Source organism: Hemitrygon akajei, chromosome 15, assembly GCF_048418815.1.
Source record: "Hemitrygon akajei chromosome 15, sHemAka1.3, whole genome shotgun sequence".
Taxonomy (NCBI): Eukaryota; Metazoa; Chordata; class Chondrichthyes; order Myliobatiformes; family Dasyatidae; genus Hemitrygon; species Hemitrygon akajei.
Window position 1 is genome coordinate 46,748,365 of NC_133138.1, and position 26,285 is coordinate 46,774,649.

Below are 26,285 nucleotides of genomic sequence, written 5' to 3' on the forward strand. Positions count from 1 at the left end.
GGATGCATATATCCTACACCTTTCAAATTGCTTCCAGAAATTCCAGTCTTTTCTGCTCTGTCGTCATCCCTGCCAGTGTCCCTTTCCATTCAATTTTGACCAGCTCCCCTCTTATGCCTCTGTAATTAATTCCCTTTACTCCTCTGTAATACTGATACATCTGTCTTTAGTTTCTCCTCAAATTCCAAATTGAATTCTATCATCTGATCAATTTTTCCCTAAGGGTTCTTTTACCTTAAACTCTCTAATCATTTCTGGTTCAGTACACTACACTCAGTCCAGAATAGGTGGTCCTCTAGTGGGCTCAACTGCAAGCTGACATCTTGTATGCATTCTAGAAACTCTCCCTCTTGGGTTCCAGCACCTTTCTGATTCTCCCAATCTACCTGCATATTTAAATCCCCATATCTATTGGCATGCATTTTCTCTGTCCTGTTGTAATTTTTTAGACCACGTCCTTACTATTATTTGGGGTCTGTATATACTGCAACTCCCCTCAGGGTCCTTTTACCCTTGCAGTCCCAGAGTGCTATCCACAATAATTCAATACCTTCCTAACCTATATCACTTCATTCTAATGATTTGATTTAATCTTTTACCAACAAAGCAACCCCACCCTCTCTGCCTTTCTGACTGTCCTTTTGATCCAATCTGTATATTTGGACATTAAGCTCCCAGCTATAATCGTCTTTCAGCTGTGATTCAGTGATGCCAATTTCTAAATGCGCTACAAGTTCATCTACCTTGTTCCGTATACTACATGCATTCAAATATAAAACCTTCAGTCCTGTGCTCACCCTTTTCAATTTTGTCTGACTTTTACATTGCAACTCATCCTGTTGACTGTAATTTTGCCTGATCAACAGCTTCTCCTTGCTAGGAATCTCACTATATATTCCCTCTGTTTGTAAACCAACGACCTCATCCTAAGAACTATCACTCTGGATCCTATCCCCCTGCCAAATTAGTTTAAACCATTCCAAACAGCTCTAGCAAACCTGCTTGTAAGGATATTGGACCCCCTCAGGTTCAGGTGTAACCTATCCCTCTTGTACAGGTTGTACCTTCCCCAGAAGAGATCTTAATGATTTATACATCTGAACTCCTGCCCCCTGCACCAATTCCTCAGCCACGCATTCACCTGCCAAATTGTTCTGTTCTTGCTTTCACTGGTGTGTGGCACAGGCAGCAATCCAGAGATTACTACCCTGGAGGTCCTGGTTTTCAGCTTTCTACCTAGCTTCCTAAAATCTCTCTTCAGGACCTCCTCACCTTTTCTACCCAAGTCATTGGTGTCAATATGCACTGAGACTTGTGGCTGCTCAGCCTCCCCTTTGAGAATGCCATATACCCGACGCAGACATCCCTGACCCTGGTACTTGGGAGACAACATACCATCGGGGTGTCTCTATCGCACCCTTGTCTCTGTTCCTCTGACTAGGGAATCTCCTATCACCACTACAGTCCCCTTCACCTCTCTGCTCTTCTGAGCCACAGCACCAGACTCCCGGTCACTGGGGCTCCCTGCTGACAGGTCAACTCCCTCTTCAAAAGTATGTAAAGTGGTATACTTATTGTTGAGGGGAGTGGTCACGGGTGTACTCTGCACTGGCTCTGCATTTCCTTTCTTCTTCCTGAATGTCACCCAGTTACCTTTCTCTTACAACCTCGGGGTGACTACCTCCCTGTAGCTCCTGTCTATCACCTCTTCAGTTTCCCCTATGAACCGAAGCTCATCGAGCTGCAGCTCCAGTTCCTTAATATATTCTCTGAGGAGCTGCAGCTCAGCGCATCTGGTGCAGATGCGTTTATCTGAGAAATTGGAGGTCTCCCAGACTCCCCACATCTCACACATGGTACAGAAAACTGCCCCTGGAGATATTCCCACCATACCATTATGCCCTAACAGACAAGGAATAAGCAATTAAGACCAAAAGGCGAAACTTACCAGATACTTTACCTCGTCCAAGCCTGATCTCCCCTAAGCCCGATGAGCCAAAGCCACTCTAAACACCGACTCGCTCAAAAGAATGGCCACTCTGCTTGCTTTTGTGTTACTCTTATTTACCCTTTCTAATGAATCCCACTTGGTAATCAGTCGCAGTCCAATTCCAAGAAACTACTGCGAAGTTCTTCTGTTTTAAATTTGATGCTTCCTATTTCTAGAGTCTATAACCAGCAAAAATAATTTCTCAGCATTCAAACTTCCATGTTTCAAAAATCACCTCTGTATTGAAATCAATTGAGTAACTGCATTTAATTCACTCACCACTCAATAGACAACCCTCTCATTCCAAGAATGAATCTGGTGAATCAGCACTGCACAGGCTAGAGAATAATGATCTGAGAAATAGATGGTGGATAGTGGAACGGATGGTAAACACAGCAGGAGTGAGAATGAGTGGTACCCAATTATGGAGAAGGTGAGACGAGCATTGCTAAGAGCCACTTTTCCCAGATTTATCTCTCTGATAGCAGAGCATGCTGTGTCATTTCACTGACCAATTGCCATCTTGCAGGAAAGAAGGAAAAGAGCACAATAATTTCAATGCAACTAACTAATATGGAGTATGCAGAGTTAACAAGTGAGGATCAGAAAGCTGGAGACGGGAAGTAAAAGAGAATAAAACAATGACAGCAGCTGGAAAGTGACCATACTTCATTGTGGCAGTGCAATACTGAAGATTAACACAACTGCCTTGCGTTTACTTTAATGAGTTAGAAATGAAATATGAAAAAATAGCATAAATATACATTCCAAGAGGATGATATAAATGAAAACGTAAATATGCAACTTGCATACCTATAATTAACCTGCAATTAGCTTTAGGACAATTGTATTGTGACCTCACAGCAGCAGTCTGCATTCAAAAATAGATGTACCATACCAGTGGATATATTGCACACACTGCAGGTTTCAGTTTTGTTCTAAAGCTGGATTGTAAAGCTAAGTTATTAAGAGTTGATTTACTGTTGGGATATATTTCATAATTATAATTGATAATTAGCTGACAAAGAGTACAGAGTTTTATAAAAAGGAACGTACTAAGTCTAGACTGAGATATAAGAATGTAGAATAGAAGCCGCAAGAGCTGTTCATCAAGATCATGGTTGGTCTATTTTTATCTCCATATAACTTGACTCTCCTAATACGCAGAAATCTATCGTTCTCCGTTTTGAATCAGCTCAATGATTGATCCTCCAATTCAGCAGCTGCTTACATTTCTATGCTGCACTTTAACAAAAGCTCAACAATCTCTCTTCCACAGAAATGTAAAGAAACTGTGCCTCAGAAGTCTAGATCACAGGGCAATCAGCTTTGTGAGTTGCTGCTACAGTCACACTAGAGACTGGAATTTGAAGTTAGTAGAACGCTCTTGGTCACATCCACGAGAAGGACACATTAAACCTCTGCAGCTGTTAAAAAATATCTTTGGCACTCCTTGATGAACTAAGAGACAAATTACAGCCAAACATCGAAAGGAGCTGCTCTCTTATTTTTTAAATGAAATTCAAATTCTAAAATTCCATACGGATATTCTAAGCAATAACATGTATAATGATTTAAAGAGAAGTATTAAACAGGTCTACAACAAGGCAGGATCATCATTCAGCAAAAATGTGTCTTTCCTGTCACAAAGTGATCAAATATATTACACAGCTAGCAAACAAAATTTGGCATTGAGCCAAATAACAAGATATTAAGTTGGGTAGCAGGAGAGTATTAAAGGAAGTAATATAGGAAAATAAATAGTAATGTTGAGTAAAGGATAAATATTAGCCAAGAGACACTGTATTCTTTGCCTCAATCCATTCAGTAGCCAACCCTCTCCCTGACAACTGAACACAATTGTTCAGAAACTTGGTGTGATATTTGATTCCCAGATCTGTTTCAAATTACCTATCCATGCCATCACTAAGGTTATCTTTTCCCATATTTATAATACCAAACTCACCCTATCTCCATTATTTGCCATTGAAGACAACACCCAAATCATGGCTAAGAGATAAATAACACTAGGAATCAAAGTTTATTCCTGAAGCTTTGTCAAAATGGTGCTGTGGGACCTTCACCTAAGCCAGTATACTGTACTCACTGCAACAACTTCTGAATCTCCAGTAATGCAGCACTCCTATGGTACTTCAGCCACAATTTTTGTTCTCAAACCTCTGGTCTGAGACAGGAGCTCATAATATCCAGCTACGGGTTAGTAAATAGCAAGTTCCATTCATGCCTACAACTACCAGGCTATGACCAGCAAGAGATAACATAATCATTTCCACTTCCTTATCATTGCTAAAAACAATGATAATTGTGGTTCCAACAGTCATCAAGGTTAATGTCATTCAGAACAAAGTGACTCCTCAAGCACCAGGTAATCTACCTCACTAAACAATCACAATATTCATTCCACAATAATATGGATGCTGCCTGTATTATCTATAGAATGCACTACAGAATATCACCAACGTTCAGTTCGCACACCTCCCAAATTGGTGACTTCCACCATCAAGAAGTTCAAGGGCAAAAGCAGCATTAGTGCCCACACCTGTTTGCTCAATAAGGGGGAATAATTGTGCAGGATGCTCCTTCTCCATGGACCAGGGATTCCTGCAGATTGGTGAGGATGTGGATATATTTATGAGACTTTGTGAACAATTATATTGGTCAGTTATGGACCAGAGATTCCCACAGGTTAGAACACAGGTTGGTGTCCCTAAACACCAGCTCCATAGCAAAGAAAGCCCAGCAGTGTCTCTACTTTCTGTGAAGGCTGAGGAAAGTCCATCTCCCACCCCCCATCCTCATCACATTCTACAGGGGTTGTATTGAGAGCATCCTGAGCAGCTGCTTTACTGCCTGGTTCGGAAATTGCACCATCTCGGATCGCAAGACCCTGCAGCGGATAGTGAGGTCAGCTGAGAAGATCATTGGGGGTCTCTCTTCCCGCCAATATGGACATTTACACTACACGCAAGCAAACAGCATTATGAAGGACCCCATGCACCCCTCATACAAACTCTTCTCCCTCCTGCCATCTGGGAAAAGGCACCAAAGCATTCGGGGTCTCACGACCAAACTATGTAACAGTTTCTTCCCCCAAGCTATCAGACTCCTTAATACCCAGAGCCTGAACTGACACCAACTTACTGCCCTCTACTGTGCCTATTCTCTTGTTTATTATTTATTGTAATGCCTGCACTGTTTTGTACACTTTATGCAGTCCAGGGTAGGTCTGTAGTCTAGTGTAGTTTTTTTTTTCTGTGTTGTTTTCACATAGTTCAGTCTAGTTTTTGTACTGTTTTATGTAGCACCATGGTCCTGAAAAATGTTATCTCAGTTTTACTGTGTACTGTACCAGCAGTTATGGTCGAAATGACAATAAAAAGTGACTTGACTTGACTTGAGGATGTGATTCTTAAAGCAGACTTTCAGAACATCCTTGGCAATTTCATGCTTGGATGGAGCTCAGAATTGCTTTGGGTGTCAGGTGCTGGGGATGAAACTCTGGAGTTGGCTGAGGCTTTAATGCTGCAGGCAATGGTCATTATTATGAAGTACGCTATCCAATTCTCTACAAAGTATAGGAAATTGGGGATCATTGCTGCCTAACAGATCATCTTTTGTGCCAAGTTTGTGGTCTTGATTTTTAAACACACTTTTTTTAATCAGCTAAAGTATTTCCTATCATCCTGTCCCACCTATGATGAATTTTATCATGAATGTTTGCAAAAAAGGATCTAGTGCTTTCCAGGCATATATGACAAATAAATTCTTCTTGGGCTTCCAGCTGGATACAGATATCAATTTTAACCAATGTTTTGATGACAAACTCTGCCATCTTCATCAAGAAAATGATAGAGTTTGCCATTGAAATGTTGGTTAAAATAGATACTTGTACCCAGCTGGAAGCCCGGGAAGATTTTATTTATGGATGCTTGCCTTCACTGAAATTTGATTTCTGGGTTAGGTACTATGGTCCATGTCTTCCAGGGTCATGTTATGTTTTTAAGACCAAAATAAGTGAGGAGCATGATGACTGATGTAACTTCCTGCATTTCTGCTGGGGTCATATGTGGTAAAGATCATGTTGGCAATGCCTCTGGGTGGGCAGAATCCACCCTACAAATCAGGGACAACATTTTAGCCACCCTGCTAATGACTTTCATTGTGGCAGACTGCAGGAAGAGGCTTGCAAGAAGCACTTTTTAAGTGTTCTTTTTTAAGTGGACTGTAAATTACATTGTGCTTCTAGTTGCAGACTTGATACAACTGGGTCATTTCTTTGCATCTGGATACATTGGTCAGAGCCACTGAGTAGTAGATTTCCTTCACTTAAGCATATTAAGAGTCGCATTTTTTATGAGAATACAGCAATCACCATTATTGTGATATGTTCTATAAATTCTATGGAGGAACATGAACTCATGTTGCCTGGATAACTTGTCTAGTATCTTAATCTCTGCACCTTAATTTCCCATACACGCTCTTGTCCTGAAAGGGAAAGGGAACCATTTTACTGAATATTTGTCTCCAAGTTCAAGGAATATATCCGTCAAGATTTGATAGCTGGCTGTGTGCATACTTTAGGGTGTGCTTGGAGGCGTGCATCAGCATTAAGTGTGAGAAGGTGCAGTTGAGGATACAAGTGTCTGGTATTTTAATCCTGATTGTGACTATTGATTGGTGGAAGATGGGATTTGCCACAATCAGCAGGGTTCAAGGTCAAGAGTGCGGTTGTCATTTGAAATGCCAATATGGCATTCAAAGGTACCTTCACTGATTTTGACCATTCTGTGAGCTTGAACGTTATGCAGCACTGCACCCCAGTCTAACTGCTGCCATTTACTGCTAGACTCACCTCCATTCATTGGTTTTGCAACATGAATCTGCAGTCTCTTTTTCCAGTAGGTACATTGACTGGCCTTTTCGCAAACAATAATGAGGGGACCTACAGGGAGGAAGTCATCCCTCTGACACAGTGGTGTCAAGAAAGAAACCTCTCCCTCAATGTCACAAAAACAAAGGATCTGGTTGTGGATACAAGAGGAATGGAGACGGGCTAACTCCTATTGACATCAATGGATTTGGGGTTGAGAGGGTAAACAGCTTCAAGTTCCTCAGCATCCACATCACCGAGGACCTCACGAGGTCTGTATACACCAGCTGTGTGGTGAGAAAGGCACAACAGCGCCTCTTTCATCTCAGATGGCTGAGGAAGTTTGGTATGGGCCCCCAAATCCTAAGAACTTTCTACAGGGGCACAATTGAGAGCATCCTAACTGACTGCATCACTGCCTGGTATGGGAACTGTACCTCCCTCAATCTCAGGACTCTGCAGAGTGGCATAGACAGCCCAACACATCTGTAATTGTGAACTTCCCATGATTCAGGACATTTTCAAGGACAGGTGTGTAAAAAGGGCCCAAAGGATCATTGGGGACCTGAATCACTCCAATCACAATCTATTCCAGCTGCTACCATCCGGGTAACGGTACCGCAGCATAAAAGCCAGGACCAACAGGCTCCAGGACAGCTTCTTCCACCAGGCCATCAGACTGATGAACTCACACTGGTTTGAGTGTACTCTATATTACATTGACTGTTCTATTTATTATAAATTACCATGATTGCACAGTGCACATTTAGATGAAGACATAACATAAAGATTTTTACTCCTCATGTATGTGAAGGATGTAAGAAATAAAGTCAGTTCAATTCAATCAGATCTCTTCTAGTTTGCATGGCTCCTACCTAAGTTAGAAAACCATGGGGTCCTCACATCCATATTCCAGAATTAAAATGTTTTCCAAACCAGTTACTCTTCCCTTAACAATCACAGACTAGACTTGAATGAAGCAAGCCTCTTAACTAAATGCTAAGGCATACAGCCAATGAATTTGTAGTACTGTCATTCTTGGCTGAACGTAGCAATTATGCAAGTAAGTCAGTAGCATGAAGTTACACACAGAGAATGCTGGAGAAACTCAGCAGGTCAGGCAGCATCTATGGAGGGAAACGAACAGACGATGGTTTGAGCCAAGGCAAACAGAATGAGACTCCATTTTTAAAATTATTTTACATAAGAATTCTGAATGTTATTTGTACAGGTGTCTGTGTATCAGAGAGAGGGACATTTGCAGCTAACAAGGTGGCAAAGATTGAGCTAATGGTTTGGCACATAAAGAGAGAATATGGCTGAAGGGTAGATTTTGGATTCAGATGACACAAAAAACATTTCTTGTTTCAGCCTTTAAGGGGAATAATAATATTTGTGATAACTAAATGTACAACTTTAACATCTGCTGCTGTTATGCAGTGATAAATGATATATTCTAGTTCAGCAAATACTGAGGTAAAGACGCTTTGTTCAAAACAAATTGTGAGAAACCAGTGACAGTGTTACAGAATAACCAGCAACATTAACCCCAAATCCAAAAATAGGAAGCTTTAGCCATTTGCTCGTTAATGAACAATTATTTCTGATGATCAACTGTTCACTTGCAATAGCTGAAGAATGGCTAAATAAATAACAAGCAAAAAGAGTCAATTTGATATTATCTGACAGATGTCCAATTTTAAACTGGACGTGACAATGATAATGATCTGGAGTACGGCTGATCCCAGTTTAGAAAAGTGAGCAGACAACTCTCAATCAATGAAACATCAGAAGCAATCAGTTTTGGTTCTAGCTCAGCCACAAATATTATTGATAATTAACCCAGAGTATGGAACAGCATGCAACTAAAACACAGAATTCCTAAACACTGGTGCTTAGTGATTCTGTTCTTAAATAATTTATGGCTATAAAGTAACTCGAGGGCGTTTGGTTAGAAAAGCTAAAATTGCACTAGTTTACTGGTCTTTAGAGTTCTGCAGCACCATGATTTTTCCTCTCATTTTTATTTTGGTTGGTGTTTGTCATGATGAACATCTCCATAAAAGTCACTGCTTTAAAATCGTATCAGGTTACAGGGAGCGTACTTTCAGATACAGAGGGTCAAGTTCTGCCCTTTTTACAAGAGTTAGTTACATTTAAATATGGTTGCCATGTATGTACAAAATGTATGATGCAAATAGAATTTATTACATTTCTGGATTTTACAATGCAATAGAATGCAATTTTTTTTAAAAGATAAAAAGCATGGTATCAAAGAAGAAAAGACAAACTATCAGCTTCATGTAAAGTTTTTTCTAAACAAAAGGAATATTAAGAAGCAAAAAGATGTCTAATGATTTCAAGCTTGCTTTTTAAAGGCTATACATCCTAATGATTTATTAAGTAGAATGAAAACAAAAGAACACCATCTCAAATATAGAAATGAAATTTAAGCCCCAACCAGTGATAATTGAATTCTCTTGCTGCTGAGGGAGAAAAAAGAGATTGGAGACAGAAAACGTTAACAACCACTACATATATAGAACATCAGAGAAAGAGAGAAACTAGTGTGGTTCAAAGGACAGCATTAATTGTAACAACACTAACTGGTACAGTTTGCTGTTTGAACTGTGTAGTTATTGTTAGGTTAGAAAGCAATCAAAATAATTTATATTAAAGTATTAACTGTTTTAGAAGTATGTAATATATTCTTACTCACTGAGCAGGTGCCTGGAGAACACAATCATGACATAAGAGACAGGAAGAAAATACACTTAGATCTTACCTTTCCCATTCTCATGTTGCTAAACTCCAATTTCAGCAGATTAACAAAAGGATGCCATACAGTGGGAAAATGGTTGAGCAGGAGTAAATCTATAATAAATATCCCCAGTCAGCCTATTCTGTATATTTCACAATATTTTCTGTTTACTTCAGATCTCAGTGTCTAATTTGCTTTTGTATCTAAATATTGAATTTCTATATTTCTTTAGAATTTATGAGAGCCTTGTGAAAGCTGAAGGCTGTTAAATAAATAAACATACGATGCCTTGGCAAAAAGCCTCCCAGCTGAATAGAATATAACATATTTAAACAATAAGTAAATGTAATGATGCAATGTAATTTGGCTGAATGTGTACTTACGTTTATTAACTGAAAGGTGTGAATGGTTTTCAAATTTTCTCTGTTAGAGTAGATGTTAAATATGTTGATTTAAATTAGTGCAACAACCCACTTTTCAGCAGATAGGAATATAAAACCACACTATAAAGTTCTAAATTGATTTAATTCAACTCCTTTATTATGGTTGGTACAGATTCAACAAAGAGAACAAAATTCAAATCCATGTATTACGGAAAACATCATGCCCCAGTAAGTATGGAATAATAATTGTTTAATAAAACATTTGTATTTGTTGTTCAAATGAAGTATCTATAAATGCATGACAAAATTCCTCATAATTATTTTCCAAAAGATTGATAACCTGAGCTTCTCAACCTCGTGTCATTGTATGATTTAAAGCTACTGTATGTTTTGCTAGTTTTATAATTTCACATACTGCCATAAAGAGAGAAGAGCCCAGGGGTTATTGAGTTTGTATGTTTCTCTCACTCTAAGTGGAGGGATAAATATTACAATTCATCTCTGCTTTGTTGGAATATTTTGTTTTGTGTCTTAGCAACCAAACCAGACCACACTAAAGAAGGCTTGATCTAACCAGAGTTCAGTATGATTAAAAATAGTTTCCTTTGACTTGTATGTTACATTTCTGGCTATAAAGCTCTGTACCCCATTTGCTTTGTTAATTCCTTCTCCATAGTAACTGGTTATTTCCAGTAACACATTTACTATAAATCTCGGACCTTTTCCAAAATCCACCCTTTTGAACTTCATCATCCACTTTTCTTCCGATCGTCACACATCATCATATTAAATATCATCTGTCACCACTGACATATTTCGGTTGTCAAGTGCAACTGCCTCTCTTCATTTGGTGCCAACTTTGAATATGACTTGTTTGCAATGTGCCTCTGAGACCAAGTTGTAAATCTAAATAAGTCACAATTGAGGGGAGACTGTAAAACTTCCTATATACCTGTGGTGAACTACATATCCCTGTCTGGACACGCCCCCCCGCTGACTGCTCCTGTGGCTCCTCCCACAGACCCCTGTATAAAGGTGATTGGAGCCTGAGCCCTGCCCTCAGTCTCCAGGATGTAGTGTGGTGGTCAATTGCTGCTTGTTCTTTCTTCCAGCCAATAAAAGCCGATATCTCGCCTCATGTCTCGGAGAGTTATTGATGGTGCATCAATACCCACACGTAATAACCCCAAATAGGAATGTAACATAACTGGATGGTTAGCTTTTATAGACAAATGAAAAGTATCAAAATGAGAAAGCTCCTCTTTGAAAGAGTAGTATGTGATTTTCTGTATACGTATGCACAGAAGATGGAGAGCACTTTGATTCAAAATCGTATTTAGAGTTGTTGTACCTCAGAGAATGCTACATTCCCACAAACCTGTATTAACCCAGACTTTGAACTGAAGCCTGAGAATGGGGTTTAAACCACAACCTTCAGTGGCAAGATTTTTATCCAGTGATTCACCTGGTGAAAACAGAGTACAAGATAAATACAAACATTTCTATAAAACAAAGTTATTCATTTCCATTTTATAAAATGACTCTTCTCATCAGGGTACAGAGGAAAGCAGCAACCTTGTCATTAACATTAGCCTCTTCTTCGGGAATTGAAGGTTCTGCGTGTCCTACGAAACCTCAGACGTGCACCAAACCTGTTCAGACATCATCTGATCATACCCAGCAGGTAGTGAACAGCAATGTATTTGTTAAATCAGAAAACTACTTTAAACAGAGGTCTAGAAAACTGCTTCTCTTTCAATGCTTCAATGTAAGGGAGTAATATTTGTACAATGTGCCATTTGTCAAACCACAAGAATTGGCCAGATAGCAGCAGTAGCCTAAAGTGACACATGGATCACAAGAAACTGGCATAAGCTACTTTAAATTGCGTAATTTAAAATGAATAATTTCCTTGAGAATTTTAAGAGACATAATAGAACACAGAAACATAGAATATTACAGTGCAGTACAGATCCTTCAGCCTACGACGTTGTGCCGATCTTTATATCAATTTAACCCTGTCCTCCTAGCCAGCCTTAGCCAGGACTGATGAAGGGTCTCGACCTGAAACATTGACTGTTTATTCCTCTCCATAAACACTGCCTGACCCGCTGAATTCTTCCAGCATCTTGTGTATGTTACTTCCTTCCAATATGGCCCTCCATTTTTCTGTCATTCATGTGCCTGTCTGAGAGTTTCTTAAATGTATCTGCCTCTATCACCTCCCATGACAGGGCAGGGAGTTCCATGCACTCACCACTCTCTGTGTAAAAAACGTACCTCTGGCATCCCCTCTATACTTTCCTCCAATCAAAATAAAGACATTTAATTTAGCAAAACTATCTTCACAAAAAAATCTTCAGGAGAATGTTCCCCATTTTTCCAGAATGTCTTGAATCAAAAGTTTCAACAGTTATTTTATTAAATCAAATCAATGGCAAAAAACATCATAGAAATCTCTTTGCTTTTTACAATCAAAGGATTAAAAACTATGTTTTTGAGGACATTTTCCTATTTACTAATGAAGTATTTAAACTTTGAATTTCCTTATTTTTATAGACCAAAAGGCACCAGTCTTCTACTTATTCAGGAGCTTCAACAGGGAATGCTCCAGTATTTACAAAGGTAAATGAAAGGATTTGTTCATTTTGATCTTTGCAATTTGAGGCTTTCACTTAATTTTCCATTTGCACAACAACATTTCATTAATCCTTGGAGAAACATAACACTTTTCCAACTTTCTTCCTGGCTCCAGAAACTTCATTTTAGTAGTTTGTTGTGTGTAGTACTAAGTGTGTTTATGACTTCAAACTTCCTTCAGAATTGTGGTGAATTCTGGCATTATGTTGTGAGTGCAGTATGTATATATTTAGATAGGTTATGGCTGTCCTGCGTTTCTGCTGGGATGGTGTCCCTTGAGACTTGTCTACAGATCTTCAGCAATATCTTCATCATCACAACCTAAAGCGGACTCCCTGCTTAACTCTCAAGGTGGGAATAAAGTACACTGAAATGAAGTGTACTTTAAAACAGAGCATACTGGAAATGTTCAGCAGGTCAGGCAGCATCCCTGGGAAAAGAAACTAAATTAACATTTCAGATCAAAGATCCTTTGTCAGATCTGAACAAAGCTGAAACTTAACTCAATTCCCCTCTCTTCAGGAGTGCCTGAACAGTGTTTTCACTTATTAGTTCAGATCTTATCTATCTGCATGAAAATCAAAAGAAAACTTAAAGATGTTAGAAAGTTGAAATAAAACAAAAAATGCTGAAAGCACATTAGAGGGTTAGGTAGCATCTGTTCTAAGAGAAACATAGCTTTAATTTCAAATCCAGAAGGTCATCTGAACAGATTCTGATGAAGGGACATAGAATGGAAACAATAACTCCATTTCTCTTCTACATTTGTTGGCTAACCTCCTAAATATTTCAAATATTTTCTGGTTTTATTCCAGCATCTGTAATTTTTAAAACTTCCATTTACTGGAAAAGGATTGGATGTGTGAACTATTGTGGCTCAGGAGAACAGGCATTACCACCTTCTCAAGAACAATTAGGAATTCGTCATATATTATGCCCTTGCCAGTGATGTATTATGTCCTGTAAATGACTAAATAGGCAGTCAGAACTGTTGAGTTTGCATCACTTTTCGGAGTTCTTGATAGTCTGGAATTCCCTCAAAACTGCATTAACCCAGATTTTGGGCGAGAGAGTACACCAGTGCTTCCACTGAGACTTCCCCACCAAACCCGCATCACCCTATCCCCAGCCCATTCCCATCACATTACACTGGAACACCAATGGGGGTTTGGGGGGTGGGGGTCCTGACCAGCTGCATCACCATCTGGTATAGGAATTGCAATGCATCAGGGTAACAAGACCCTGTAACAGATAGTGAGGTCTGCTCAGAAACATCATCGGGGTCCCTCTTCCCCGCACCCCCCCCCCCACTCAAGACACACTGTATATCAGAAGCGATGCCTCCCATCCTTCCCACGATCTCTCTGATCTCCTGCCATCAGGAAGAAGGTCAAACAGCAGAAGAACTAAAGCTGTCAGGCTGAGTAACAGCCTGTTAGATGTCTTAACACCCTGCTACCACCGAGCACGTATGCACACCCTGTCTGAAAGCCCTGCTCCCCACACTCCCCAACCCACAGACTCACTCTCGTCATAGACTGGTCGCTTTTCATTTTTTATTGCTGCTGTTTCACATATTTATGCTACGGCTTGTTTTATTAAGTGGTACCAGTAACATTATACTGTCTGAAATGAACATGCATCTCGCACTTTATGTCAATCTTCAGGCTGTGCCACTCAAGGACTTGTGCTATTTTGTGACTGTGAGTGCTGCGTCGTAACGATGTGTGCTGAGTGTGACTATATGGACTGTGTTTTGCTCCTTGGCCTTTGAGGAGCAATGTTTTGTTCAGCTCAATGCTCTTCTATTTTCTATGCATCTTCTATGCTCACTTTGACTGTCAAAACATGGAGGAATCATCACAAACTCCTACAGCCCCCAACGATCCTGTGATTTCAGTCTCTGAGGCTGACATGACAGCATTCTTCAGGAGGGTGAACCCAGGAAAAGCATCTGACCCAGATGGGGTACCTGGCCAAGTGCTAAAGACCTGTGCTGATCAATGGGCTGCAGTACTCACTGAGATCTTTAACCATTGTCTTCAGCAGTCTGCAAGAGGGCTTCAATTATACCCATGCCTAAGAAGAACATGGTAACTTGTCTCATTTACATCCTCAGTGATGAACGGTTTTGAGAGGTTGGTGATAAAACATAACAACTCCTGCCTGAAAAGTGACTTTGATCTGCTCCAATTTGTCTACTGTCACAATGGGTCCTCAGCAGATACCAACTCTGGAATATGTGGACAATGAAGATGCATCAGGATGCTCTTTATCAACATCAGCTCAGCATTCCATACCATCATCCCCTGAAAACTAATCAATAAGCTCCAAGACCTTGCCTTCAATATCTTTTCATGCAATTTCCTCACTTGCAGGCCCCAGTCAGTTCAGATTGGCAACAACATCTGCTCCACAATCGCCATCAGCACAGGTGCACCACAAGGCTGTGTGTTTAGCTCCCTGCTCTACTCACCTTACACTAATGACTGCGTGTCTAAGTACGGCTCCAATGCCACGATCAACTTTGCTAATGACACCACTGTTGTAGACCAAATCAAAGGTGATGACGAATCAGCATACAGAAGGGAGTTTGAAAATCTGGCTCTGTGGTGCAACAACAATTTTTATTCAATGTCACCAAGATGAAGGAGCTGATTTTTGACTTCAGGAGGAGGAAATCAGAGGTCCATGAATCAATCTCTATCAGAGGATCAGAGGTGGAGAGGGTGAGCAGCTTTAAATTCCTGGGTGTTATTATTTCAGAGGACCTGTCCTGAACCAACATGTAAGTGCAATTATGAAGAAAGCACGGCAGTGCCTCTGCTTCCTTAGGAGTTGATGAAGATTCAGCATGACATCGAAAACTGTGACAAACTTCTATAGATATCCTATGGAAATTCATATTGGTAGAATATTGCCAACTGTTACTATTTAAGTGATTATTCTCCTCATTGCAATTATTATTGTCAACTTGACACAATGGTTTGTCATTTGGTTGAATATGGAAAGCAATAAAAATGTGTGGTGGAGAGTACATTTACGTGGAGCGTTGTTGCAGGAAAGCAGGGATCACCACTACCCAGGTCATGCTCTCTTCTCGCTGCTGCCAACAAGAAGGTGGTACAGGAGCCTCAGGACTCACACCACCAGGTTCAAGAACAGTTATTACTCTTCAACCAACAGGCTCTTGAACCAAAGGGTTCACTCAACTTCACACCTGCATTATTGAAATGTTCCCACAACAGATGGACTTACTTTCAAGAGCAAACACGAGGAAATCTGCAGATGCTGGAAATTTGAACAACACACACAAAATGCTGGTGGATGAAGGGTCTCAGCCCGAAACGTCGACAGTGCTTCTCCCTATAGATGCTGCCTGGCCTGCTGTGTTCCACCAGCATTTTGTGTGTGTTGTTCGACTTACTTTCAAGTACTCTTTATCTCATCATATCCATTGCTTATTTATTATTATTATTATTATCAGATCCTGAAAAGCAGGCTATGTTGGCCCAAATCATATTCATGTTCAACCTGACCTGCTAGTACCCATTTCCATCAGTACAAGAACCTTTACAGGGCTTACTTGGGTAGCACAGTTCGACAATCGACATTAGGGGTGCATAAAAAAGAGCTACCTTTCAATCAGAATGGAGGCCGAGATTACAAAGGTAGAGCTTTTTGGCATTCTCTGAGTTGAGGAGCAACTAATCAGCAAGAGGGATTCATTAGAAAGGGCCAATAAAAATAACTCGAGTGCAAGAAGAGCAGCCATTGTGAGTGGCTTTGGTTCATCAGGCTTGGGTGAGATAAAGTATCTTGTAAGTTACTCTCTTTCTGTTCTTATCTGTTAGGGCACAGTAGTGCCATGAGAATGGCTCCAGGGACCGTGTTTTGTACTGTATGTGGGATGTGGGAAGTCTGGGAGATAAACACAGCTACACCAGCTACACTGAGCTGCAGTTCCTGACAGAACGTATTAAGGAACTGGAGCTGAAGCTCGATGACCTTCGACTCATATGGAAAAATGAGGAGTTATAGGGAGGTAGTAGTCCTAGGCTGCAGGAGACCTGTAACTGGGTGCCTGTCAGGAGAAGGAGGGGAAATACACAGCCAGTGCAGAGTACACCTGTGGCCATTCCCCTCAATAGTAAGTATATTACTTCAGATATTATTGAGGGGGATGACTACCAAGGGGAGTCACAATGACCAAGTCTCTGGCATTGAGTCTGGTGCTGTAGCTTAGAAGAGTAAAGAGATGAAGAGGACTGCAGTGGTGATAGGAGATTCCTTAGTCAGAGAAACAGAGATGAGGTGTTCTGGGTGCAATGGAGACATCCAGATGGTATGTTGCCTCTCTTCTCAAGGGGGAGAGTGAACAGCCAGAAGTCTTAATACGTGTTGGCACCAATGACATAGATAGACAAGGTGAGGAGGTCCTGAGAGATTTTAGGGAGCTAGATAGAAAGCTGAGAAACAGGACCCCCAGGGTAGTAATCTCTCAATTGCTGCCTGTGCCAGTGAGGGTAAGAAGATGATAATTTGGCAGGTGAATGCATGGCTGAGGAATTGGTGCAGGGGGAAGGGGTTCAGATTTGTGGATCTTTTAGATCTCTTCTGAGGAAAGTATGACTTGTACAAAGGGTGCAGTTTACACCTGAACCCAAGGGGATCCAATATCCTTGTGGGCAGTTTGGCTGGAGTTGTTCAGGAGGGTTTAAACTAATTTGGCAGGGGGAAGGGAACCGGAGTGATAGTGCTGAAGATGAGGTAGAGTAGCTGGTTTACAAACAGAGGCAATGTTTATGACACAAAGAGAGGCTGATGATAGGGCAAAATTGCAGCCAACAGGATGAGTTGCAACATAAAAGGTAGACAAAATTGAAAAGGGTGAATACAGGACTGAAGGTGTCATATTTGATTGCACACAATATATGGAATAAGGTAGATGAACTTGTAGCACAGTTACAGATTGGTAGGTATGATATTGTCAGCATCACTGAATCATAGCCAAAAGAAGATTAGAGCTGGGAGCTTAATGACCAAGGATACACACGGTATTGAAAGAACAGGCAGGAAGGCAGAGGGGGTGATGTTGTTCTGTTGGTAAAAAATGAAATCGAATCATTAGAAAGAGGTGACATAGGGTCAGAAGGTGTTGAATTATTAAGGTAGAGCTAAGGAACTGCAAAGGTAAAAAGACTCTGATGGGAATTGTATACAGAGCTCCAAAAAATAGTAAGGATGTGGTCCACAAATTACAATGGGAGATAGAAAATTCATGCCAGAAGGGCAATGTTACAATAGTCAAGGGGGATTTCAATATGCAGGTAGATTGAGAAAATCAAGTTGGTGCAGGATTCCAAGAGGGGGAATTTCCAGAATGCTCACAAAATGGCTTTTTACAGCAGCTCATGGCTGAGCCGATAGGGGGTCAGCTTCTGGAGTGGGTGTTGCGCAATGAACGGAAATTGATTGGAGAGCTTGAGGTAAAAGAACCCTTGGGGATGAGTGATCATAATATGATCGTATTCACCCAGAAATTTGAGAAGGAGAAGGAGAAGCTAAAGTCAGAGGTATCAGTATTACAGTGCAGTAAAGGGAATTACAGAGGCATGAGAGAGGAGTGGACCAAAATTGATTGGAAAAGAACACTGGCAGGGATGACAGTAGAGCAGCAATGGCTGGAACTTTTGGAAGAAATTGAAAAGGCACAGAATATATAGTGTGCCTATAAAAAATATTCACCCCCTTTGAAAGTTTTCATGTTTTATTGTTTTACAACATTGAATCACAGCGGACATGGCTTTTTTGACACTGATCAACAGAAAAGACTCTTTCATGTCAAAGTGAAAACAAATCTCTACAATTTGGTCCAAATTTATTACAATTATTAAACACAAAATAATTGATTGCATAATAACTCATCCCATTCAGGTCAGTATTTAGTAGATGCACCTTTGGCAGCAATTACACGCTTGAATCTGTCTATTGGCTTTGCACATCTGGACACTGCAACTTTTCTGCATTCTTCTTTACAAAACTGCTCAAGCTCAAGATTGCACAGGGATCATGAGTGAACAGCCCTTTTCAAGTCCAGCCACAAATTCTCAATTTGATTGAAGTCTGGCTTCTGACTTGGCCACTCTAGAACATTAACTTTGTTGTTTTTAAGCCATTTCTGTGTAGCTTTGCCTTTATGCTTGGGGCCATTGTCTTGCTGGAAAACAAATCTCCTAAGCTGTATTTCTCTTGCAGACTGCATCAAGTTTTCCTCCAGGATTTCCCTATATTTTGATGCATTCATTTACCCCATCCCTTCACAAGCCTTCCAGGGCCTGCTGCAGAGAAGCATTCCCACAGCATGATGCAGCCACCACCATGCTTCGCAGTAGGGTTGGTGTGTTTTTGATGATGTGTAGTGTTGTGGCTTATGCCAAACATAGTATTTGGGCTCATGGCCAAAAATCTCAATTTTGGTTTGATCAGACCATAGAACCTTCTTCCAGCAAACTCTAGCTGAGATTTCATGTCTGTATCTTTTTCAACAGTAGCTTTCTCTTTGCCACTCTCCCATAAAGCTGTGACTGGTGAAGCATCCGGGTAACAGTTGCTGTACATGCAGTCTCTCCCATCTCAGCCACTGAAGCTTGTAACTCCTCCAGAGTTGTCGTAGGTCTCTTGGTAGGCTCCCTCACTAGTCCCCTTCCTGCAGTCACTTGGTTTTTGAGGACAGCCTACTCTAGGCAGATTTACAGCTGCGCCATATTTTTTCCATTTCTTCATGATTGACTTAACTGTACTCCAAGGGATATTCAATGACATGGAAATTTTCTTGTATCCATCTCCTGACTTGTGGTTTTAATAACTTTTTGCAGAGTTGCTTGGAGTGTTACTTTGTCTTCATGGTGTAAATTTTGCCAGGATACTGACTCACCAACAGCTGGACCTTCCAATTACAGGTGTATTTTTACTACAGTCAATCGAAACACCTTGACTGCATACGGTGACCTCTATTTAACTAATTATGTGACTTCTAAAACCAATTGGCTGCACCAGTGATGATTTGATGTGTCATAGTAAAGGGGGTGAATACTTATGCAATCCATTATTTTGTATTTTATATTTGTAGTTAATTTAGATCACTTTGTAGAGATCTATTTTCACTTTGCTGTGAAAGAGTCTTTTTCTGTTGATCAGTGTCAAAAAAAGGGCACTGTACATGACAAAGAGGGAGGAGTATTCTAAAGGCAGGATGACTCAACCATGGCTAACAAGAGAAGACAACGCCAACATAAAAGCCAAAGGGAGGGCAATTAATAGAACAAAAAATAGTGGGAAGTCAGAGGATTGGGAAGCTTTTAAAAACCAACAGAAGGCAACTATAAAAGTCATTAAGAAGGTATCGATGGAATACAAAAGTAAGCTAGCCAATAATATTAAAGAGGATACCAAATATTTCTTCAGATACATAAAGTGTAAAAGAGAGGTGAGAGTGGAGAATGGATTGCTAGAAAACGATGCTGGAGTGGTTGTACTGGGGGACAAGGAAATGGCAGACAAAATGAATAAGTATTTTGCTTAAGTCTTCACTGTGGAAGATACCTGGTGGAAGTTCCAGGTGTCGGGGTCATGAAGTGTGTGTAGTTACCATTACTAGGAAGTGGGTTCTTGGGAAACTGAAAGGTCTGAAGGTAGATAAGTCAACTGAACCAGATGGTGTACACCCCAGTGTTCTGAAAGAGGTACCTGAAGAGATCGTAGGGGCATTAGTAATGATCTTTCAAGAATAACCAGCTTGTGGAATGGTTCTGGAAGACTGGAAAATTGTAAATGTTATACTACTCCTCAAGAAGAGAGAGAGGCAGAAGGAAGGAAACCATAGGCCAGTTAGTTTGACCTCAGTGGTTGGGAAGCTGTTGGAGTTGATTATTAAGGATGTGGTTTAGGGGTACTTGGAGGTACATGATAAAATAGGCTGTAGACAGCATGGCAACATCAAGGGACCATCTTGCCTGACAAATCTATTAGAAATCTTTGAAGAAATAACAAGCAGGATAGACAAAGGAGAATTGGTTGATGTTATATACTTTGATTTCCGAAGGCCTTTGACAAGCTGCTATGCATGAGGCTGTTTAACAAGCTACAGGCCCAGGGCATTACAGAATTGCTGATTATTACTGATTGCTAGGAGGCAAAGAGTGGGAATAAAGGCAGCCTTTTCTGGTTGGCTGCCAGTGGCTCGTGGTGTTCCACAGGGATCTGAGTGGGGGCCGTTTCTTTTTATGTTATATTTCAATGATTAAATTATAGAATTGATGGCCTTGTTGCAAAATTTGCAGACGATATGAAGATAGGTAGAGGGGCAGGTAGCTTTGTGAAAGTAGAGAGGTTACAGAAGGACTTGGACAGATTTGGAGAGTAGGTCAAGTAGAGGCAGATGGAATATAGTGTTTGGAAGTATAAGGTCATGCACTTTGGTAGAAAAAAACTGAAAGGGCTATTTTCAAACTGGAGAGAAAATACAAAAACTGAGGTGCAAAGAGACATGGGAGTCCTTGTACAGATTTCTTAAAGGTTAAATGTTTGCAGGTTGAGTCTGTGGTAAGGAAGACAAATGCAATGTTAGCATTCATTTCAAGAGGATTTGAATATAAAAGCAAGGATGTGATGTTCAGACTTTATAAAACACTGGTGAGGCCTCAGATGGAATATTGTGAGCAGTTTTGGACCCTTATTTTGGAAAGGATGTGCTGAAGCTGGAGAGAGTTCAAAGGAGGCTCACCAAAATGATTCTGGGATTGAAAGGTTTCTCATATGAAGAGCATTTGATGGCTCTGGGCCTGTATTCATTGGAATTCAGAAGAATAAGGGGCGACCTCATTGAAATGTACCGAATGGTGAAAGGCCTCGATAAGAGTACATGTGGAGAGGATGTTTCCTATTCTGAGGACACAGCCTCAGAATAGAGGGGTGTCCTTTTAAGATGGAGATGAAGAGGAATTTCTTTAGCCAGAGAGAGGTGAATCTATGGAATTTGTTGCCAATAGGCAGTTGTGGAGGCCAAGTCTTTATGCATATTTAAAGCAGAGATTGATAGACTCATGATTAGTCAGGGCATGAAGGGATACAGGGAGAAGGCAGAAGATTGGGGCTGAGAGGAAAAATGGATCAGCCATGATGAAATGGTGGAGCAGACTCATTGGGCCAAATGGCCTAATTCTGCTCCTATATCTTATGGCCTAATGGTGCCAGTGATCAGAATATTGCTACTGCTGTCAGTGAGGAGTTTGTACATTCTCCCTGTGACCATGCGGGTTTCCTCTTGGTGCTCTGATTTCCTCCCACATCCAAAAGATACATGGGTTAAGGTATGTAGGGTGTGGTTATGCTATGTTGGTGCTGGAAGCTGGTGACACTGTTGTGCTGCCCCAGGAGGTTCTCAGACTGTTTGTTGCTGACACAAATGATGCATTTCACTGTACGTTTTAATGTACATGTGACAAATAATCAAGTCATTTCAACCATAAACTGCTGGTACAGTACACAGTAAAAACGTAACAACATTCCTCCAGGACCCTGGTGCTACATGAAACACAAAACTACATTTGTACACTAGACAGCACAAGGCTACACTAGACTATATAAAACAACATAAAAAACTGCACTAGACTACAGACCTGCACAGGACTACATAAAGTGCACAAAACAGTGCAGGGCAGTATAATAATATAATAAGCAAGACAATAGGCACAGTAGGGGACAAATTACAATATAATAATAAATGATGTAGATGTCAGTCTGGACTCTGAGTATTGAAGAGTCTGATGGCTTGGGGGAAGAAACTGTTGCACGGTCTGGTCGTGAAAGCCCGAACGCTTCAGTACCTTTTGCCAGATGGCAGGAGAGAGAAACCTTTACATGCACAGATCTAACCATGTGAATTCCCAAATTTTCAGTAGTATAAACTATTTGCAAATTAACTTGCAATGCCATTACCGTTCTTTCTCACACTTAGGAGTACTGATGAATTCACTCACTGAATTGTAAAGCTTAATATGTAAAACTGACTACTATAGCAATGGCAAAAATCCATATTGGTAGGATCTCGCCGACTTAATATTTAAGTGATTATTATTCCCATTATTAATATTAATGTCTACTTGGCACAAAGGTTTGTCATTTGATCAAATATGGAAAGCAATGGAACCGATAGCCCTTGAAACTTCTACAAAGCAAAAAACACATTCTGTATTCACATTGCTGGTATTCACTTTAAAGCAATATTACTAACAGAAACAAAATGAATGTGGTTTACTGTTCAGATCCTCCCACGTGAAAGTATTTCTGAAGCGATTGTAAAACGATATGAGCAGCTCAAGGAAAACTTATAGGTGTCCTGGGCAATTGGTGGAAAGCAGCCAGAGTTATTTTATTACTTATGTTGATATCTAATGCATCTCACATATCACACTGTTTGCAAAACAACTAATATTTCAAAGTGCAAATGCAATTTTAGTTACCTTGGGCTTTCATTTATGAAATTTAATATAAAATAACAGGATGCTTGCTGGAATGCCAACAAATTAGTTATCTCCATTAAGTCATCTCCCAAGGATGATTAAACATCAACAATATTAGGGACAAAGGCAACTGAAAATATTGTTAAAGAAGATTCATGAGGAAACCAACAGCAATTCAAAAACTGAATAGTCATAAGAGGAAGTGGGTGTTGAATGAAATAATCACATTTATAAGATTGTCACATCAGTTCTCTGGCTTTTTTCTTTCCCCAAGCAACCTTGAAGAAACTCTGTTCCTCTCCAATAAAGAAATTCTGTTCCCCTCTCTCTCTCTCTCCATCAGTTTCTTTTACCATGTTAACCCTTGATGGTTACCTTACTCTGTCTCTCCCTGCAGCTAAAATAAAACCTTTTATTTTTTTCCCAGTTCTGATGAAGAGTTCTTGACCCAAAGTGTTGATCATTTCTCTTCCCACTGATGCTGCATGACATCAGTGCTGTGTGTTGAGTGTTTCCAGCATTTCCTGTTGTTGTTTTAGAATAACAGTACTACAGAATTTTTGCACCAAAATTTGACTTTCATGAACAGCTTCTTTAAGAAATAGATGCTATGGTTTGTAGTTTGTTTTATAATATAATCAAGTAAAATAGTGTGCCTACTTCTTGCAGTGTTTGCAGGATGTCACATCACCAAAGAGTCAGTTGGTGGTACTGGAGTGCCGAGTCCAAGGTTCCTCCCCTTTAAGTGTGCAGTGGTACAAGGAGGAAAGGCTAATCAAGGACTCTGCAGATTTTCGAATTTTAAGGAAAAGTAAGCAATCTCATTTTAAAGGGTTGTTTCTAAAATTCAGGGTAAAGTGCTTTTGGATATTTTAAATGTTTGTTTTGTCCAAGGTACTTACTTTTCATTTATAACTGAATTCGATCACATAGAAATTTTATACCAATATGCCAGCTGCTTGCCTTGCTAGCATTTAATGATTCATCCTCAATTTGAAAGTTAAAATCCTACCAAATACCCTCAGAAACCTTGTGAATTTTACCCTTAAAGCCCACTAACACACAAAATTCAGTAAGAGATTTCTCTCCAGGTGTATTTTATAAACCACATATGGCTGAAATCAAGAAAGATCACATGATTAAATGTGAAGAGCAATAAAATGCTGTTTGGCCCTCAGGTTCACATTTATTGATCATTATAATTTTTACCATCACCACCTTTTTAATATGCTCATTACTCTCATTGTAATGGATGGATTCTGTTTTTACAGACATGTACTGTATAAGTTGATTTTGACAATAGGTTAGAAAATTCACAGAAAATAATCACGTGATATAGTAACCATACCTCCAGAGAATGAATGCCATCAAAAGCACATGACACTTCAAGAAAGAACAATGACTGTGAGTAGAAAGAGGAAACTAGTTCTGCTGGTGTTATGAGCGTTGGCTATACATACGTAAGAGTTTTTAATTTTATAATATGATGAGCTTGTTTGTACATAGGGGTGTCCATAAGCCAGGCCTTTGTAACCAGTGGATAATCTTTATGGGTTATTACACAGCAAAAGAGCATTTCTTCTCCAGCTTCTTCCTATTACATTGCTGGTGTTTAGAGCAGCAATGAAGGGCCAGTATTCCTGGTGGTGTTCAGGACCCCTTCATCATGCCAGTAGCTTCCTCTCCATTTTCACTACTGTTATTATAAATGAAAAGCAGTGGCAATTTAAAAAATAGCACAAGAAAAGCTGTGTATCACCACTTTGGAAAGTTTCAAAATAAGATGAATGCTTTGTAAACTGCTTCTCATCACTGTGCAAATTATCTCAGTAATTACAAATGAAATCAGTATACTTTAGATTGTAATTTATTATCCCTGTCACATCAAGACAATTTCTAAACATCTTGTCATATTCTAGTGATTTCCAGGATCTTATTTGTAGGAAAGTAATGTTTTTGTATCTTCTTTCTGTTCCATACATGTGTCTGACTTGTAGAGGCTTGCTTAACAGCAATACCTGGTAAGTACTTTATTTTATATTTAACATTATTAAGTTATAGAATGATACAGAATATATCTACATGTAGTGATCTTTACCATAATATAAGACAGTAATTAGTAAGATTTCAATTTTAACACATTCTAAGTAATTACAGTTGAGAGTTAATTACTTGTAAATCTAATACAGTGAAGTGAGTTGTTATTGTTGCTGTACTCTTTAGTGTTGAAATGATTGCCATTTTAATGTAACTACAATATCCTTTAATAAATGGCAAACAAGATTGTGATTTTTATGTTGATAGAAACCATCTCTGGCAGGTGCTTGGAGCCTCCAACAGATGGCCCTCCAGAATGGTAAACTTTTCCGTTCTTACGCCCAATCAGACCAAGGAAGATCTCTCACGATTCTGCATTTATTTATTGCAGCTTTTGACTACCTTTGGTGTCTCTGCTTATTTTTCAGATTTAAAGTATCTAGAGAATCATTAAACACAGACATCACATAGAATAGTACAACACATTACAGGCCCTTTGGCCCACAATGTTGTGCCGACCCTCAAACCCTGCCTCCCATATAACCCCCCACCTTAAATTCCTCCATATACCTGTCTAGTAGTCTCTTAAATTTCACTAGTGTATCTGCCTCCACCACTGACTCAGGCAGTGCATTCCACGCACCAACCACTCTCTGAGTGAAAAACCTTCCTCTAATATCCCCCTTGAACTTCCCTCCCCTTACCTTAAAGCCATGTCCTCTTGTACTGAGGGAAGAGGTGCTGGCTGTCCACTCTGTCTATTCCTCTTAATATCTTGTACACCTCTATCATGTCTCCTCTCATCCTCCTTCTCTCCAAAGAGTAAAGCCCTAGCTCCCTTAATCTCTGATCATAATCCATACTCTCTAAACCAAGCAGCGTCCTGGTAAATCTCCTCTGTACCCTTTCCAATGCTTCCACATCCTTCCTATAATGAGGCGACCAGAACTGGACACAGTACTCCAAGTGTGGCTTAACTAGAGTTTTATAGAGCTGCATCATTACATCGTGTCTCTTAAACTCTATCCCTCGACTTATGAAAGCTAACACCCCATAAGCT

The 26,285-nt window shown here is 40.0% G+C and overlaps 1 protein-coding gene across 3 annotated transcripts in view; it reads left to right on the forward strand.

Annotated features, from left to right (window-relative positions):
- Positions 1–26,285, forward strand: part of LOC140739315 (myotilin-like) — a 125,482-nt gene that overhangs the window by 15,348 nt on the left and 83,849 nt on the right. For 2 of the 3 annotated variants that reach the window (XM_073067482.1, XM_073067483.1), the window contains exons 2-6: positions 10,198–10,253; positions 11,580–11,709; positions 12,585–12,650; positions 23,858–23,999; positions 25,186–25,209. In XM_073067482.1, the coding sequence (XP_072923583.1) occupies positions 10,198–10,253; positions 11,580–11,709; positions 12,585–12,650; positions 23,858–23,999; positions 25,186–25,209 (418 nt within the window). The remainder of the gene's footprint in view (positions 1–10,197; positions 10,254–11,579; positions 11,710–12,584; positions 12,651–23,857; positions 24,000–25,185; positions 25,210–26,285) is intronic. The other variant, XM_073067484.1, reaches the window with a different exon arrangement.